At 42.4% G+C, this 20,223-nt stretch overlaps 1 protein-coding gene across 2 annotated transcripts; it reads left to right on the plus strand.

The window, feature by feature from the left end:
• The first annotated feature begins 2,472 nt into the window (after positions 1 to 2,472).
• On the plus strand, positions 2,473 to 19,630 carry LOC117874222 (corticosteroid 11-beta-dehydrogenase isozyme 2-like). Of its 2 annotated transcripts, XM_034764120.1 has the most exons (4): positions 2,473 to 3,124; positions 14,464 to 14,583; positions 15,672 to 15,778; positions 18,190 to 19,630. In XM_034764120.1, the coding sequence occupies exons 1-3, from the start codon at positions 2,716 to 2,718 to the stop codon at positions 15,773 to 15,775; spliced, it is 633 nt and encodes a 210-aa protein (XP_034620011.1). In that variant the 5' UTR covers positions 2,473 to 2,715; the 3' UTR covers positions 15,776 to 15,778; positions 18,190 to 19,630. The 2 variants fall into 2 exon arrangements, with proteins under 2 accessions (XP_034620011.1, XP_034620010.1); XM_034764119.1 differs by lacking the exons at positions 15,672 to 15,778; positions 18,190 to 19,630 and having other exon boundaries at positions 14,464 to 14,949.
• Positions 19,631 to 20,223: the final 593 nt, after the last annotated feature.

The raw sequence follows: 20,223 nt of genomic DNA on the forward strand, positions 1-20,223 counted from the left end.
TTGAATTAATATGCAAACTAGATTCCATTAACTTAGGCTTGAATAGAGACTGGGAATGGCTGAGTCATGACACTAACTGAATCTATTTCCCCATATTAAGTATCCTCACACCTCTTGTCCACTGTCTGAAATGGGCCATCTTGATTATCACTACAAAAGTTTTTTTTCTCCTGCTGATAATACCTCATCTTAATTAATTAGCCTCTTAGAGTTGGTAGGGCAACTTCCACCTTTTCATGTTCTGTATGTATATATATCTTCTTACTATATGTTCCATTCTATGCATTTGATGAAGTGGGCTGTAGCCCACGAAAGCTTATGCTCAAATCAGTGTGTTAGTCTCTAAGGTGCCACAAGTACTCCTGTTCATTTGTAAGTAGTGCATTAATTTAAATGGGAATTGGACATTTGAAGGCCTTAGGAAGCTTTGCCTACCTCATCATATAAAAATATCTATACACACACATATGCCAGTGTGTGCAAATAGTGCTTAGCTTGCACATAAAAGAAAATACATACAGAAAACTCATGGAAGTGGCTTGCGGCTAAATACGTACGGTTAGTTAACAAGCTGTGAAGCAGGTACCTGCATAATAGCACAGTGGATAAGCAAGTGCTGGGAAAATGAGTGCGGTTCATGTTTACAGTTTCTAATAATATCCCATGCTGCCAAAACTTTTCAGTAGGAATGCAAACTAAGCAGGACACTTACAATATCCCATGCCCTGAAGGTGAGTGGCTCGAAGGCCCCACCCCGATGTCACATCCATGCCACAAGAAAACTGGACAAGCAGGGTAAGAACATCCAATTAGATAAACATGAGATGCACACAGAAGAATGCCCCAATAGTGATGTCTATGGAAGCCACCTGTCTATGTTGTTTGCTACTCCCAGGTTTCCCAGCATTTATGGCTCTGCTTGTTTGGATTTGACAGGGATGTGACTTTCCAGGCTTCCACCTCCTATATACACAGTCATTCTTGGCAAATGCACCTAACGTGCCACGGCCTGCCTTGCCGTGAAGCCTTCAGCAACATTTCCCTGGGACCATCCCTATGCATTCTTGCAGGAAGGGGAGAGGAAAGGCCTAAAAGTCAATATATGCTCGTAGCTCTGTCCACTCTCTGCTGGTCTCTAATAAACAACAGCACGGGGACAAAGGAATCCTCCTAAATTTGCCTTTGAAGATTTTTTTTTTTTAAATCAGGGACATGTTTAAAAAGTGATTATTCAGAAACTGGGAAATCTGAGTTAGGAGCATAGGAACTGTCTTCTTGGATCAGAGCAGTGACCCATCTAGCCATAGCCTGTCTTCAATACTGGCCAGCACCAGCTGCTTCAGAGGAAGGGGTAACAAACCCTGCAGCAGGCAGTTATGGGAAAACTGGTCTGTAGGAAAAGTTGCCTCCTGATCCCTACAAAGATTGGGATGCCCTGAAACATGAGAGTTTCTATCCATTCCAGAATTCATTAATTTAAAAAAATATGTTTACTGTCACAATGCTGGATAGTCTTGTTGTTCAGATAAATGTCTGGCCATTTTTCGAATGTTGGTAAGTGCCTGGCCTCAGATGTGGCAATGAGTGCCACAGACTAATTATATACAGCCTGAAAAAGTATTTCTTTTAATCGGTTTTAAATAAATATTGACTCCCTGTCAATGTCAGTGGATGGCCCCTTGTTAATGTACTATGAGTAGTGCAGGGCAGAGCCAAACCTACCTTCCCTATACCAGTTCTTAGGGTTATAACTTTCTCATGTCCCCACTTACTCATCTCCTCTCTAAGGTAAATTAGCCACTACCAAAATTTTCAAGTTTGGAAAGTCCTCGCAAATAGGATGCAAAATGTTCCTCACACAGGATATTTTACAACTAAAACAAAATTGGTTGCATATGGTCAAAATTTCACTACTGTTCTCTTGGGTTTTAGCCAGATTTACTGCAGCATGGAGAGTGGTAGATTTAAGCGTACCAATAAGATACCGGGACTATTGCAGATGGCTACTAAGAAAGTACAAAATTTTGTTCAAAGGATTTTCCTACACTTTTAGCTTGGTACTTGACCTTTGTGAATATAGTACAACCTCAGTTATGTGAATACTATTAATAAGTACACATAACTTAAGTTTCCAATCAGCTGGAAATTTCATAATTGTTAAATAAGGAGGACATGACCCAATTTATGCATAACAAGGAAATTGAAAGCCGAGGTTTGCATTATGTGTACTCTGCATCAGATCTCAACCTAGATACCTATGTGGGTGTCCAAGAGGAAAATACCACAATCTTTTGCAGCTCTTAGAATTCTGCCTGAGCCTTCCACAAATTTCTCTCTGACCCAGGATTTCAGAAAAAGCCCTTGAAAAGTTATTATTTAAAAACAAACAAGATCTATCACTGGCCCTGGTGGAGACTTGTTTGTAATTCCCCTGTGAACAGAATTCTTAGATTTCAACCTGGTAGACCACGAAATGTACAATGTGGCCATGTCAACGATCATGAGTCACTCAGCCGTCTGCTGAAATGTATACGGTTTGGAAATCATACTTCTTGTTCTATCCAGGACGATGATTCATCCTTCTAGTGAAGCTGTGACTTGCCTCTGCATGTTTTGCAATGCTGGCTGGCTTCATAACAGCGTAACTGCATGCTGTGACTCCTACCAGATTTCTCAGCAAACATCCGAGCGAGGAGCAGGCTAATTCTTTAAACGATGGCATTCGCTTTTAGACAATTCTTCCTGGTAGCTGCAGATTTAACGCTTGCCTTGGCCCTTTCCTGCTTCCTTTATGCTTTCGTGTGCATCTGCACTGCATTCCTCACCTGTTTTGTGATCATTTTCTCCTTGGGGATTGTGAAGAAAATGGAGAGAAATATTGACATAAAAGGGAGAGCCGTTGTGATTCTAGTGTCCAACAGCTCCATCGGACGGACGTTTGCCAGGAACCTGGACGAGGCAGGTTTCACAGTGTCTACTGCATGCTGGCCACCTGAAAGAAACTGGGCAAAGGTTCTGAAGGAGGAGTATTCTCCAGACATGAAGCTGGCACAACTCCCTATAACTGAGGACGAGTATAAGATGACAATGAAAACCTTGATAGAAAAGCACTTATCTCTGAAAGGTAATATTTAGGGCAAGACTGTGGCTTATAGCAATATTAGAAATGACCCCAAAGAGCACATGTGTGTGTGAGGGCCCTAGGTTACCAGCAAACTAGGAAGGCAACCATACTGTAAGCATAGATCTCTAGGTATATTTGTTGTTGTGCATTTTGTTCTGCTTAGACAAGGAAAATAGACTAGTCAGTTTCACTGCTAGTTTGCATGCACTAAAGGGCAAACCCCGCCCTAGCGCTTGTGGAGGTAGGGTGACCAGACAGCAAGTGTGAAAAACCGGGACGGGGGTGGGAGGTAATAGGAGCCTATATAAGAAAAAGACCCAAAAATCGGGACTGTCCCTATAAAATCGGGACATCTGGTCACCCTATATGGAGGGTCCCCTAGCAGCAGGATTGATAACAGCTCCACTGCACCAGGTGTGAGCAGCCCAAGGAATTAAAGGGATTGAGCCATTTGCTGTGCAGATTCTCTGCTCCTGCATTCCGTGGCAGAGGTGCATGTGGGCATAGAGGGCTGGGGTCACCTCTGCAGAGGTAAGGTTGACAGGCTGGGAGAAAGAGCAAGAGATTCAAGAGGTTGGGTCAGTGCCCTAGGCAAAGACAACGTGCCTGGCTTTTGTTACACAGATCCAGAACGTGGGAGTGGGGTGGGGGAGGGGGCCATGTTAGATCCTCAGGCAAAAGCATTGCTGGCTACAAGATTGCAGTGGGCTAACACCTGCAGGTGGCTAAAAGATTGCAGCCCTTTGCTTTCTGATCTGGACCTCACCACAATTATCCATGGCTGGGTTGTCGCCAGATTAGATGACATGGGGGCTAAACTTGAAGACAATTCATAAGCCTGTCAGAGGCGGGCAGCCTGTTGAGGTGTGTTTCTCTCAGAGAACACACAACACCTGTGCCAGTGTGTTTCTGGATGCAATTTTAAAAAGTCCCAGTAGTGAACTACAAGGTGCTAAAGAGTTGGGGCCCTGGCTATGCCAACATCCAGAGGCAGATTAAGGTTTCATGGGGCCCTGGGCCAGAGCAAGCAGGGGGTCCCTCCCCATGCTTTCCACCTGCAATTCTGCCCCCAGGCTACCCCTTACCCCCCATGGCCCTGCCCCTGTCCCAACCGTGCTCCGGCCCCATTCCGCTCCCCCCGCAGCCTGCAACCCATTTTCTCCTTCCTACCGTCCCGCCACAATACCAGAGAAGCTCTGTCCCCCCACCATGGCCCTGGGGCCACAGCAGAGAGTGAGAGTTCCTCCAGTCCCAGAGCTGCAGCCGGGGTCTGGACACTGGGGCTTTCCCCACCCCGCCCGGCACTTCTGCTGGGGAGCAGGGTCGGGGTGCAGGGGCTTCCCCCGCCCCAGCTGCCTGGCGCTGTTACCTGGGTTTAGGCGCAGGGGCTTCTGCTGGGGAGCGGGGTTGGGGCACGGGGCGGGGGCATTTTTCTGGGGCCCCCCAATTGGCTGGGGCCCCTGGGCACAGGCCCTTTCGGCCCAGTGGCTAATCCGCTGCTGGCAACACGGTCTCTCTCATTGTTACTGTAAGAGTTAAGAACAGCAAAAGTGTTTGGTTTAAATCTGAGGGGTCTGGCAGTCAGATTTGGAGCAAGGGCTAATCAGCTCTGGAACTCACTTCAGTGGTTGGTTGGCAGAGCCCGATAGTGCAAGGTTTCTTCATGCTCTCAGCTCTGTCTAGCCAGGAGGGGTGTTTAATGAAAGGGAGAATTTTAGGTTTATGTTTAAGGGGAAGGATCCAGTCTAATACAGGCACTGGGCCTGTTGAATTTGAATGGATCTTTGTAAGGGGTTGTACATGTGGCTAGTGGTTTAGGTAGATGCCTCATTAGAAATCAAAATACACAAATAAAATTCAAAAATATCTAGGGTTATAATGCATCCGAAGAAGTGGGCAGTAGCCCACGAAAGCTTATGCTCTAATAAATTTGTTAGTCTCTAAGGTGCCACAAGTACTCCTGTTCTTTTTAGGGTTATAATAGTTGATACTAACAAACATTTTGGAAGGGATATGAAATGTCAAACTTCAGTGCTGATGCCATTCTTTAACTATTAGAGATCAGGAGACAAGTTTTGGTTCCCACAAATCAAGAAGGATGTTGATAAATTGGAGAGGGTTCAGAGGAGAGCCACCAGAATGATAAAAGCATGAGAAAACATGCCTTATAGTGATAGCCTCAAGGAGCTCAATCTATTTAACTTAAAAAGAAAAAGTTAAGAAGTGACTTGATTACAGTCTAAGTACCTACACGGGGAACAAATATTTAATAACGGGCTCCTCGGTCTATCAGAGAAAGGACTAACATAATCCAATGACTGGAATTTGAAGCTAGACAAAGTCAGATGTAACGTAAACCTGGACGGAATTGTTGGGTATTTTATGAAATTAACCAGATGCCTTGGTCACGTTGCAATCGGAGCAAGAGTCCTCATGGGTTTATAAACTCTACCAGAATCCCTGCAAGCATTATGATCTCCAACAGTGTTGCTGTGGGTCCAGTATGCTTTGCTAGAGTCTGTAAATATTTTGGGACAAATCCTCAATGACATTAGTGAGCAGTTGCTTGTACCAGTAGTCCTATTGACAGCAGTGTGTGTATAGTATGACTATTTACCATCATCTCCAGATGAGGAGAATGCCTCATGTAAGGGAGCCATTTTGTCTAGGGAGGAGGAGAAGATACAATCTATCTACATGGCTAATAGGTTTCTTCATGTCTTAAGAAAAAAGGACGAGGAGTCCTTGTGGCACCTTAGAGATTAACAAATTTACTTGAGCATAAGCTTTCGTGGGCTAAAACCCACTTCATCGGATGCATGCAGTGGAAAATACAGTAGGAAGATATATATACTTAAGAAATTAGTCATGCATTTTTTTTCAAAAGGGTAGCTGGATACATACCTTAAGCTGGCGACACTCAATTATCCAGGTGCCTTTCCATACTGGAAAAAAGGCAGACATTACATAGACATCACACAATACATACGAACAGTCAAGAAAGTGGGGAAGTTCTATGGCCTGTGTTATGCAGGAAGTCAGACTTGATGATCAGAGTGGTCCCTTCTGGCCTCAAAATCCATGAATCTATCAAGATTTAATGCTAAGATCATGCAAGGAGCAGTTCTAGTTAAAGATACGCTTGCATATGCCCTATGTTATCTTTGTGTCATGCATGCACGCTCCAGCTTCTTGTGCTGACATGAGTTCCACATTCCTGTATTTCTTTACATGCATTCAGTTTTGCCAGTCGCCAGTGTTCAGAAAAACATGTGTCAGGTGCCCAAAAATTATGAGACTGGCTTAAAAATAATGATTTCTTTTAAAAAAAAGAAATGGGTCCTTTTTATTTGTCTTCTGGCTTTTTAGCCTTTAGGGTGCACTCAGGTCACCTTTTCAAGTTTTTCTCTGCAACCATGAGAGCTAGAAACTTGTTTCTTTTACAGAGAAAGAGAGAGAGAGAGAGAGTCACCAAATCACATGCCTCCAGAAGCTGGGGCTCTAAGAAAAACATCCAGTATTACAAGAGTTGCTGACCCTGTGTATGAATGATCTGGGATCCAGCTGCTAGAGAGAATGCTGCTACTCCTGTTTGTGCTGTTGTCTAGACATATTGCCTGGAACTATTGTCTCTTGTTTTATGACCTTCAATGCTGGCTGCAAAGTGAGGCCTTGAGAGTAGCACAGTAAAGCAAGTTAAAACCGAGGAGATTCTTAAAGCTTAATATGGATGTGAAGCAGCCCCTCCCCACTGCAGAAAAGATATAGGCAAAACAAAACACAACTCTTGCCTATTAGCTTGATTAATTCCTATAGTGCTTGTCACCATGTTACCCAGCCATCCTGAACACAGGAGATAAGGAACAATATATAAGGGGTTAGTCAAATGCTAAATGAAAATCAGTAATTGTTGCATCCTGCCCTAGCTTTTGCCTAGTCCAGCCAGTTCCAGAGGCGGCAGCTCTCTGCTAACATGCATGGAGTTCTCAGATTTCTGACGATCTTAACGGCCAGGGCAGGGTACTGGGTGAAAGATGGTTTCAGATAATCCAATCCCAGACAGTTCAGATTTTAAAGATCATCACCTGCGGCTTGTATGGCACCTGGTGCAGATCTGAGCACAAGTGTCATGCATCCATGCTGGCCCGTGTCGCTCAGAAGCTGGGGACTTGGGCTCTGATCCTGCAGTGAGCTCCCTGTGGGCAGATCCCCATGGAGCCCATTAACTTCAGCAGGGCTTGGTGTGTGTATACACAGCACTCCACAGCATAGAGCTGACTGCAGGATCAGGGCCTTGCATTCCACTTCTGTTGGAGCTTCTGGGGAGACTCCAGGGGGAGCCCCAAGGAGACCATTTTGCAGTGTTTTATACAGAAGATCCCAGCCTTTTCTGTGTTCTAGGATAGCTCGTTTGCTCAGACAGTTCATTCCTTCTCCATGTATTGCTTTCTGTTGTTGCATTTCTTGGACCAGCCTTTTCCCTGGCTGTCCCTAAACATCCTCAGCCTCTTGAGAGGTTCCCTCTTTTCTTTTCTCTTCCATACTCTTTTCCACATTCTGGGCCAAACACCATCAACGTATTCCGTGTGTCAGTCCTGAGACCCCCATGCAGTTGCACGGGACGGCAGACTGTCCCTTGGGGTTTGATTCACTTTCCTTCAGCCACTGTCAGTCCTATTCTGATTTATTTAATTCGTTTCATTTTCCAATTTCACACTCATTCCCTCTCCTTCGTACAGTTTTTTCCTCTCCTTTTTCTCCTCTCTACTCTATTTCTTCTTCACACCGCTTCCCATATTGCTCATCCAACTTTTTCCCATCACTCACCTAATTGCTACTTTCTACTTCCCCAGTGCCTAAGTCTCTTTCATTCAAAATACCATAGGATTTATAATATTCAACACCTGTTGTGCTTTATGTCTTCTGAATACCTTCAGGACATAGCTGCGGCAAAATATTAGCCCCACTGAAGTTAACAGCAAGACTTCAGTAGGGTAAGGAGTGTATGAATATGGTGTATGAATATGGGCCCCCCAAATCATTGACCACCTGTCTCACTCTGCTCATCTAATAAATAGGGATTGGCAATACCTACCTCACAAGGGTATTGTGGACATTAATTGAGTTAACACCTAAATAGTCTGGGGCCCCATTGTCTGACAGACCATCTCTCATCCTGTACTCCATCACAGTGGTTAAAAACAATTGGGATGTGCTTATTGTTAGAACCTAAGTCTGAGGACTCCATTGGCCGCATTTGGCTATAAGTGACTTGGCCAAAGCCATATAGTAATTCACTGGAAGAGCTGTCATGAGCCCTGAGGAACTCCTGGCTTCTAGCCCCATGCTCCAGCCACGAGGCCATCCACACCTCTCCAAAAGGACAAGCTGTTCTTGCAATATTAGTTTGTCACTGATACCACACTTTCATCTGCCAGGCTCCCTTTTGCCATCCCTTTTCAGATTAGTCACACAATTAAAGGCTGTGGAGTTACTCTCATGATTAAGGATCTGAGGGATGGAGCCTTTACGGTGATTCAATCATGGTAGTCAAGTAATAGACATTATGACTGAATAAGGCAAAAGAAATCCTGTATTAAAGAGCGCTGCATTACTTGCTGAACACAATGGGCTTGCACCTCTGAAAATGAAGCCATTTTCAAAAGCAAATGGTGGCACTTGGAGGTGTAAATACTAATAGCTAGGACTTATAACTTCCTATTTATGCTCTTAGTATAAGTGTACGTACAAACATGATGCATAGATCTTTGAAAATCGGACTCACAATTAAAATATCTCTCTGCCTCACGGCAGTGTTGTGAGCATTGTGTGTGTGGCACTCAGATACTACAGGGACTAGGGCCATATAATAACATAGCTAGAGCTGACTGTACTGTTGTCAGATGATGCGAAGCCATGGAAGGTGATCTGTTTTAGGACAGCATGTGTTCTGGATGGTGCTTTCTATCCAAAGCATTTTTAAAGGCATCTGAGCACGATACACTTTTTGCCATATTTATTTAGGGACTTCTGAAAATCTCACCCTAAGAAGTTTAGGCATCGAACTCCCATGGACTTTTAATGGGAGTGCAGCCCCTAACTCCCTGAGGGGCTCTGGTAACTGCCTCTCTTAAATTTAAAAAATATACTCCACTCAAATAGCCCCCCTTGCTGAGTTCTAAGAGCCCTGGACAGGAGAGTAAACACATAATGCAAAAATAGTTAAAAGCAGCAACAGCAGTGGGCAGAACCTCCCATCCCCCACAAAACATATTTCCCTGAACAAAAATCACACCTGCAGCTGCTTCAGCCCTCCTCCGATTCCTGCTCAGACGGAGGTGCTCTGCAGAATGTAACGGGAAGGCCACCGCCCAGCTGAGAATGCTCTGTTGGCGGTCCCATCTTGTATCCTGGGGGCAGAAGTCTGGTTGAAGCATCACCCCCAATGTCTGACATAGCAGCATGTAGCTTCACTGTATAAGATGAGAAGTGAGAACTACAGCATTGCTTTTTTGGAAGGCTATAGCAAAAGGTACCTTGAACGAAACCTCTGCTAGCGGACGCTTCCACTCAATGCTCTGTGGGTTTACCGGCCTAAGCATCCATCCTGGCTTCATCCTGTAAAAGGTTGAGTGACCTGTCAGTGCTCAGCACCTCACGGGATCATAGATTTTAAGTCCAGATGGGATATTTGTGATCATCTAGCCTGACCTCCGGCCTGTATTACGCAGGAGAATTTCACCAAGATGTCAAAAGAAAGGAACGGCCAACCCGCTAGGAGGAGATCCGTGAACAAGGAAAATTGCGAAGTGAGCCATAAAAAGTTCTGTTTGTTGTAAAGCTCTGCGGATACCTGTAAGCTCAATGCAATAGGAATGTGTGCCCTAGGTGAATACAAGCTAATTAAAGCGGGAAAACTTCTTTTAAATTTAAGAACAGTTTAGATGGAAAATTGTCAACCAGCTCTAAACCGGAAGCATTTTTACATAATTAATGTCATTAATGCATAATAAGAATTGGTGGTTGATGAATACCTCATGACTATTATGGAATTTAATTAAAAAAAAACCAACTTGTGTAGATTTTTTTTTTTTAAAACTACTGTACTGAATTTCTATGTCTAACTAGTAAACTGTTTTTCTGAGACTTATTGTACTGCAAACTCCCACGTAACAAACCCAGACAGCAGAATTATTGAGGCCTTTTCAATAAGACAAGACTGGCATGAACAAATTCCCCTTCAGTATTCTAGTACCTGCAGTATACTGGATTAGGTCTGACCTGCAGACAACTCAATCCCGGGAGCCTCTCTGTTGGAGTGAAATTGTTCCTCTATTTTCCTAGAAAAGTCATGTGAGGAATTGCCTCAGAAGTACAGTATGTGGTATTGCAGTTCTTAAAGATATCAGCCGAGAGCCAGATCTTCAGCTGGTGTAAACTGGCCAAGCTCCATTGACTTCAATAAAGTGATGCCTGTTTATACCAGTTGAAAGGTTGACCCGTTTATACCAGTTTATACCAGTTTATACCAGTTGAAAGGTTTGCAGGAGGAGGCAGCTCTTTGTCAAGTTGATGAATGATGTGTACATATGAAGAAAGTTTTGCCCATTAAAAATCATGAGTTTCATCAATGGTAAAGGAAAATGCAAAATGATAAACTTCCTAGATTTTACTCTTGTCTGTAGCTGGCTGGATTATTTTCACTGTGAACGAATTATCCAAAAGATTGAGCCTTCTTTCTGTTCATGAACAACTCATCCTGTGTGACTGCATTTGGTATTCAGAAATATTCAAAGAATAGTTTGACCAAATAATTTAAAAGCTAGGAGCTGTTTGAAGCATCTTCATTTTGACTATTTGATAATCAGTGTGTGAAACTGACCATGTAGGTCACGTGGATTGTTCCTGATCCCTGATTGGATGGATTAAATTCTTTACACAGAAGAATTCATAAATAAATAATAGTGATTAACAAATTGTAAATAATGAATTAGCAAGCACACTTGTTCCTGCACAAATATCATGCCCTTCTTCACAGGCACGTGTCTATTCAAATGGGAAAAAATTCTCCCCTGTACAGAGAGCCTAGACAAGACATCTGCACCACCAACACTTCATCCCTAAAGACATGCTAACAGATCATATGGCCCAGAGAGTTTTGGTTTTGCAACCAAAAGGTCCTTCTCTATTAATAGTGCAGTGTTATCGCTAAAAGTCCAACACCGCCAACCATCTTAGAAATGGACGGAAATGTACTTAAATGGCATAATCAAATTAATTGAGATGTAGTTAATGTAGAGCTAAAACGGGGTTCAGGGACTACACCTGCCCCTTTGCCTCACTGCCAATACTTGTGGTTTTGCAATTACATTTAAAATAAAGTTTCCCTTTGCTGTGGCTGTGTGAAAGATTCACACAAAGAACTGGGGAAACTGACTGACTATTGAGTGATAAGAGTGAAACTGACGATTAGAACGGATCGAAAATTGGAAAATTTCCATCTCAATTTCAATTTTGCAAAATCAAATTTTCTGTCAACAGCCCCCCACACCTCCAACCCCCAACCAACCAAACATTTATTGAAGATTCTTGACCGCCTCTACTGACTATACACAGAGTGCTGCTTTAATGCACAACGCAAATAAACTAAAAAACAGAGAAACATTCCCCCCCTTAACCCAGTTTCATTCAGAAACGAGAGATGTCAGGTAATACTTATAACAATAGTGGGTAAAAAAAAAGGCTGCAGACAGAAATATGACTTTTAAATTGATAGCGTCCTTTTCAAAAGCTACAATGATAGTAATAGAAAGTAAAGCCACACAAAGTTAGGATGATGAAGTGACTCAGCTCAGATCACAATATATAAAAGTCGGGAAATTCTGGGTTAAGGCTGTAACCCGGTTCGTAACTCACACCCCTGTCTATCCACTGGGCTATGCTCTAAATAAAATGCATCAGAGGGTTCACTTTCTAGTTACATTTCTCTCTTTTAGCCTTCTCCGAGGCAGCTCCTCCGGAATTTTTATTCGGGAGCCGTAACACCGGAGAGCAGTGCATGTCTGGTTGCATCAGTCATGCTGAGCTACATGATATAAAACAATACAACATGACTGAGATCACAGCCAAGAGGTGGGAGAGGCAGGGGGGGAAAAGATACTTTAAGTCAAAGCTCAGTTTTTCTGAGAAAGAAAAGGAGCAAAACATCAAATGTGCTTGGGCAGAATAATCTGGGGCAAGGGGGAAATCTTCCCATTAACTCCAGGTGGTATGCACAGTGGGCTACATGCATGTTTGGTGTAATAATAATAAATCCTAACTAATACTTTGCTGAAAAGCACAATACCATATATCTCAAAGCACATGACCGCTGAAGGTAAGTATTATTGACCATATATAAGTAAGATGGTGGATGTATACACCAGCCAGGGAAAGCTAAACTGCAGGTTAGCCCAAAGTCCTGTCCTAAGGGCAACCTCATTTGCCACAAAAGGATTCAAAACAAGAGGAAAGCGGCTCCTATCATTTGCTATCAGGCACCACAGGCCTTTACATCTTTCGACAAACTAGGAGTGAAGAGAATACGCTCTTCCTCGGGTACCTTTCCTAGGCCCCTTGCCAGGTCCCCCTAGAAGCATTTTCCACGGGGCCTTATTTCTACTCCTCACTCACTTTCTGAGGGTGAGCCAGGAGAACTCCTTTTATTGTCTCCAGCAGGGAATCATGGGATGACCAGCTGGTTCTTCACCATCATGTGCCCTGTCTGGAGGCTGCAATTCCCAGTAACTCCTGGACTTAAACGGGAAATGCCGCCATAACAGACATACCGGCTGTGCCTGTGCTTAGAGATCAGTGCTTTGTTACAGCCTCAAAATCAACCAGGAGTCCGGTGGCACCTTAAAGACTAACAAATTTATTTGGGCATAAGCTTTCGTGGGTAAAAAACCCACTTCTTCAGATGCATGGAGTAAAAATGACAGATGCAGGCATTGTTATACTGACACACGAAGAGAAGGGAGTTACCTTATAGGGCCAATTCAATCAGGGTAGATGTAGCCCATTCCCAATGACTGATGAGGAGGTGCCACCGGACTCCTTGTTGATTTCGTGGATACAGACTAACACGGCTACCCCTCTGATACTTATTACAGCCTGTTTCACAGACAGAAAAACAGAAATACAAAGAGCTTCAATGACATCGCCAGTCAATGGGTACGTCGACACAGCAACAGGAAGATGGGATTCCCAGCTAGAGTAGACATACATGCTAGCTGCTCTTCAGCTAAAAATACTACTGTGGCCGCAGTGACACGGACTAACCACCCAAATACATACCCAAGGTGGCAGGTGGGATTGTCCTTGGGTGGCTAGCCCAAGCCACGTCCTGTCATGGTCACGCTGCTATATTTAGTGCACTAGTTTGAGCAGAACTACCTCATATATGTCTGCCTGCACTGGGAATTACACCTCCCAGCTGCTGTGTAGACGTACCCGAGAGGACTCAGCTACTGAGTCCCATGCTTGTGCTTTGTGGAGTTTCAGCCATTTAAACCAGGACTGAATTTGTCTCAGTATGTTGTGTAGATTGGCTTATATATCGTTACATGGGGAAAAGCAACTTCTTAACTAGGAGGGTTGCAGGGGGAAAAACCCCTGATGATTTTTGAAAAATGCCATTTCCATTTGGATGAAATTTTATTTGAGTGGAAATTCTCTAGGCCTAAGTTAAATATTTGATCATATTGTTGGATGAACTCATAAGATCCGTTTGATCTTCTATCAGCAATTTGACATCACTTCTCTGGACTGGGCCACACTGGAGTATAATGGACTGCTCACGATTTGTATTTATTTTTTCACAGTTTATTTTATGCAACATTGGAAATATTTTGCATAAGCTGGTTGAAGCTTTTTGAATTTAAATTTTTTTCACACAAATTATTTGAAGATTTTCATCATTTTTTTATTTCCCTTTTTGGCTACAGCTCGTAATAGTAAAGATTTGAAATGCTGATGAAATATTTTCATTAAAAGTTTCTACATTGTCTTGCAATACTTTTTCATCATCTTTTAGTCAGCTCTAATGTGAAATATGTAATGCTAGAACTTTTGGAGAGTCAAGTTTCCAGCTTGGCTCCATGTCTAATTGTGCGTCAGAACGGTTAAGTGTTATATAGCTCAGATTTGCCTCATTTTTTGTCTAAATGCAGCTGCTACTTGCAATATTTATTTTTAAACAGAGTATATGTCACCTTTATTTGTGTACAGAGCAACACTGTGAAATAACAGGAAAACGAATTTTAAAAGTTAACACAGCTCATCTCATGTCAATTTGACAGGCATGTACGGGCTGATGAAGAATCCTTCGGTCCTGATGTGGGAAGAACAGAAGCCAGACACAACCAGATTCTCTGAAGGAAAAACTTCTTATAAATGGAAGGATGTTTGCATAACTCCGGGTAGGATAAGCTTTAGCCAGTCAAGCACATCTGAATATGTTGCTCCTCTTAGTCCCTCTCTAGACTTGGGGGGGAAAAGTATTGAAAAAAAATGTGTCCGCCTATTTGTTTTAATGAAGACGGTTTTTAAACATCGCTTAGCACCTCCGATGACAGGGTTCAGTATCTTTAAAAATGTGGTAGCTGCTCCTGGTCAACTTTAGACACCACCCCTCACTATGGTTGACCAGAACTAGCTTTGAAAACATATTTAAAATCACCCATTTGAAAACACACACGTGCTTTTCTAATCTAGGCAGGGCCTTACTGTAATTAGAATTTGGCAAATAATTGATTGTGTTGTTCAATGGCCATACTGGGGGAGAGGAGGGAAAAATTGATTCAGCTGGAATGAAATGTTTCATTTAATTCTTGGGTTCCCCCCTCCCCTTTTAAGTTAATTCTTGCTAAATTTCAAAACAAAAAGTGGTAACATTTTGTTTTGAAAATATTTTTTTAAAATCACTTTTTTGGCTTTTTTTTTTACCCTGGTGTTCCCCCCACAGTCAAAACTCTTCTCTGAATTTGACCCAAATTTATGAACAAGTTCGGTCAACCTGACGCTTTGTTTTTCAGCAAATAAACTATTCACTGAAAAAATTTCACCCAGCTCTAGTTTGTTATGTGAGTAAATCATCTAGGGCCCAATCCTCTGAGATGCTGAGTACCTTTGGTTCCCACTGCAGTCATGGTTGTTGACATTTAACCCAATGGGGGTGAAGCACAAGGCACAGAAATTCTCGACAGTCTCAGTATCTTAAAGGATGTGGCCTTTATCTGGGGAAGAGTTTTCCTCATGTTTTGTTTTTCATATAGTGGACTAAATAAAAAAATGGTAACACTGTAAGGACTTATCTAGACTAATACTTAGTTTGCAGCAAGCTGAGGTGCAGAACTACCCTGCACTAGTCTGCCGTGCACTAAGAGTAAGTCCACATCTGAACTGGGAGGTGGGATTCCAAGCTCACCTCGATGTACCTCTGCTAAGTCTGCCTGAGCTAGTGTCTAAAAATAGCAGCATGTCCGCAGTTGCATTCTTCTCTTTGCAGCCTTCCTCATGGCACTTCTCTTTCTCCCTGTGAACTATGCGGTGACTTTTGCAAAGAAGAAAAGCCAGCAGTTACTTACTAGCCTGCTGAAATCCAAAAACTGACAGGTGAGACAACATCTTCATCTCAGATACATCCAGCCTGGCAGAGCTAGGTAGGCTCCACTCATGTCACACTCCTGAGCAGACGCTGCCCCAAACTCCAAAAATCAGGGGAGTCATCCCAAAATCTGGGAACTTCAGACCCGAGGCTATTTTCAACCCTTTTAAAACAGGGGCTGTTTGCAAAATTCAGACCTGGCTTTGGTTTTTGATGTCCAGTGCCCCCAAGAGCTGATGGTGTTCCGACTCAGAGTTTTGGTTTGGGCTAATCTCTAGTCTGGGGACATGAGACTGCAAAGTATGATTGAAATTCTTCCTATCCTGTCCGGTATCTGTCCTTGCTTTGGAAATTCCTTCCTGAAAATTCACTGGGTCTGATTCTGATCTTTCTTACACCAATATGAATAAGAAGAAACTTCCCTGGCTTCACTAGATGTACATTTACAATGTTTTAACCTTGTTGGTCCTAGGCTATTAGAGAGACAAGGTGGGTGAGGTAATATTTTCTATTAGACCAATTTCTTTGGTGAAAGAAACAAGCTTTTGAGGCCTGAGGGGTCAGATATGGAGTGATCACTTTGTGAAAACTGTTCACCCATCCATGATATGGTATTTTTGTCTTTTATCATTTTCTGTGTGAGTTCATTCGAGAGCATAACGATTGTCTTGTTTTACCCACATAGTTGTTACTGGAGCATTTAGTGCGCTGGACAAGGTACACTGCATTTTGTGATAGACATGTGTAAGACACAGGGATCTTGAAAGATGTGTTGTGGTGGGGGTGGGGTATTCATCATCATAGCAGGGGACATATGTCTCAGTCCTCATCCTCAAAGGAAACCCACAGAACACCTTCAAAAGATGATACCTTTGCTAGACACTAAAAATCATGGACATAGAAGAGACAGTTTTAATGAGCCATAAATCCAATCTGTAACTCACTAACCCTTCTTTGTCCTATGACTGCAGAGATGTTAACTGCCCAGTTCACCTTAAATGGTCTCTTGCAACATGTGTTAACTCCTTACGCTAAACAATCTGTTCCACCTTGTATTTAGCTGTCACCCTCTGAGTACATTTCCCAGATCCAAAGAAGAGCTCTGTGTAAGGGCGAAATCTTGTCTTTCTCACCAGCAGAATTTGGTCCAATGAAAGATATTACCTCACCCATCTCACTAGATGTATGCCAATATTAACCTTTTCCTGCAAAGCCCATGTGCTTTAACCTATGTCACATCACAAGATGTCACTTACTTTTATGCTACCAAAAAACCTCCAAGGCAGAACCTTCCTCTGAGTCTCCCATTGGGTTCTGGGTTGCCTGCTTATTCAAGGCTCAATTCTGCTCCTGCAAGCACTTCCACTGAAATCAGTGGGACAACTTAGGAGGGAAGAAACCAGTCAGCACTGGTGGGAGAGTCAGGGCTTTAGACTGTAAACTACGTGGGGTGAGAACAATGGGCCAGATCCTGTGGAATTCTTCAGTCAATGGAGTTACCGTGGATTTGGATTGGCATCAGAGCAGAATTTGTCTAGGCCAATCTCTAATATCGAGACATAATGATGTGCAAGATGCCTCAAACTCGGGACCTGAACTAGCCACTGTTCGTTTCCACAGTGAATTTAAGGTGTTTGTTCTGAACTATAAACCCCTAAATGGCCTGTGACCTGTGTGCATGATGGGCCATCTCTCCCCCGCTGCAATGCTAGCACAGCTGCAGGCAGTGGAAGCCCTCAAGACGGAACGGATAGGAAAGAGAGCTGCTGGCAAGGTGCGCTCCATGAGGGTCCCTCAACTTTGGAACTCAATCCCCTGCTTGGTCCAAGGTAGCTAAAGAGCTTTGACCTTCAGGGTATACTGCAAAGGCCCATTTACTTACCCATGCTTTTGGGGAAGGAGGAGTAGGGTAGAGACTGCCTTTGTACATGAGGTGGGTCATGTTTGGGTTTCTTCTCACTACTGATTGGCTTTTTTATTGGTTAAAGGCAAGAAGAGGCTCCTAGTTTAGTATGTATGAGCATACTTCTTCTGGGTGGTAAAAGCACCGCAGAAGTATTCAGGTAATCCCATTGATTTCAGTGAGAGTTAGGCATCTAAATACCTTTGAGGCTCTGGGCCCTAGAGCCTGATCAAAAGCCCAGTAAAGTCTTTGTATTGACTTCAATGGATTAGACCTCAGAGTTTGGCACAGATGCTTTTTGAAAGCAATATTAGAAATGGAAATAAATCCATATCGACTTCTCTCTCATTTGGTCTGCACATGCTCACCAGTGGCTATGCAATAGTAGTGGTGATGTGATGTGGACAGGAAAACAGTTCAGTTGGAATGGAATAATTTGCATGAAATCAGAGTGAATGGAATGGTTCAGTGCTGAAGAAAGAGATTAACGCCCCCCCCCCAATACATTTATTTCAGCATGGAAGGAAACTTGTAGAATGACTCAACGGGTTAATAATGCCACAGTGAAAAGGAGCTGCAGGGAGGAGTAGCTTGGAACAGGACTGACTGATTCCTGACTTGCAAGAATCAAGTGCTGAATGGTGTCTTCAAACTTATTCATAAGTCAGTGAGAAAACATTGTGAATTAGATCTGGATAGAAGACTATTCCCCTAATTGTATTGCGGGTCTGCATCCAAATCACATTTGTAACCAAGAATATGGTGAATGTTGAAATTTTACTGGGATAAATGATCTAAGATGCAAGGAAATAATGAAAAACTCTCCTGAAAGACTGCTGAACGTTAAGCTTTTGACATACGCTGTGCTATGACTTGGCTTAATTGACGGACAAACTGTTGGTCTTTCATCTTTCAAATTGCAACTCAGAATTATCATTACACATGTGAAATGTAGTCCAGTCCCGGCCCACGGAAAAGAACTGCAGTTAAATGTCAAACTGAGCCCAAACTAACCATTCGAACTCAACCATATAAAAAAAATTGTTTTGATGAAAGCTGTTGAAATGAAATGTTTTTACATTTCTGAATTGAAAGTTTTGGTTTCTAGCCAAAAATGTTTGGTCTTCAGTTTTTCCACCAAGAAGTCAAAATTTTCTGCGGTAAGCAGACACTTTTTTTTTAAATTCATTTAGTCAAACACCCAATTTGCAGTTGAAAAACAGTTTCAATGGAACATTTTTAATCAGCTCTGGTGAGCAATAACATTTTGTCCAGAAATTCCTTGTGCAGTTTCAGATGGATAATGTATTCTTTATTTTCTCTGCTAAACTGTTGTTTATCATTGATGTGGGCTTTTAAATAGCTGCTGTTTCACGCATGGTTAAATGATTCCTATTTGTATTCACAGTGGTATGTATAGCCTGATTGTACAGTCCTTATTTGGACAAAACACCTGTTGGCGTCAATGGAAATTTTGTTTGCTTAAAGATATGATGATAGGCTACAATTTGTTTATAATGCTTTATGATCCTTTGGGATAAAAGGAACGATACATTTATAAAGTTATGGCTTTAAGGCAATGCTTTCGTGAAACCCAATTATGATATACCTGCCCTTAAAATATTTTAATACAAATTAGCTACATCAAAGTAATGCAGAAGTTATATGTTGATATTTTCAAAGCTGTCTAGGGAATTTGAACGCCAAACTCCCTTCAGTTTTAGTAGGAGTCAGCCACCTAAATTCTTTAAGCAGTCTTGAAAATCTCAGTCATAATGTATAACACTGACATAATTCACTGTTAAAGCTACCACCTTAGCACACTTATTATCGCCATATGTCCCCATTTAAAAAGCCAAAGGGCAACCTAATTTTGCCAGACCAAAACAGATACACAAAAATCAGAGCTGGTCAAAATTATTCATTCTTTTTTTTTAAAAAAGAAGTTTTTTCTGAAGCAAATGTTTTTCCTTTCCCCATCCCCACCAAAAAAATAGAAAAATGGAAAAGGAGAGAAAAAACCTAAAAAATGAAAAACAAAAACACAACTTCATTTTAGGTTTCAAAATTAATATATTTTCATGTTTTCATTTTTTTTGGGGGGGGGCAGAACACTGACAAAATTCAAGAGTTTTGAGAACATTTTCTGGAAAACAATTCCACCCCCCTCCATTACCCCCAAACATACCATTTTCCAGCCAGCTCTAATGAAAATGCAAATGGGCTACAAATGTTCCCATGGCAACTAAACCCTCAAATTCAAGAAGTGACAATGGAAATGACAGCTGAGCACTAAAGCCCTGAACCTTCTCCCATTTAACTCAATGGCAAAATGCCCATTAATTTCACACATGCAGGACCAAGCTGTAAATACACCTGCCTTTCCTGGGTAACCCTCTCAGAACATTTCCCAGCCAAAAAGGTTTTTTTTACATTACATGAGCACTGACATTCTTTCCATTTTCAAAAATATCATCATGGCAAATGTTAAAACCAATCACATTCGTTGCCAGCTGCCTTTCTGAGCAAAGCCACAGTCCCTAGATGCCA

Source organism: Trachemys scripta, chromosome 3 (assembly GCF_013100865.1).
Source record: "Trachemys scripta elegans isolate TJP31775 chromosome 3, CAS_Tse_1.0, whole genome shotgun sequence".
In the NCBI taxonomy this organism is placed as follows: domain Eukaryota; kingdom Metazoa; phylum Chordata; order Testudines; family Emydidae; genus Trachemys; species Trachemys scripta.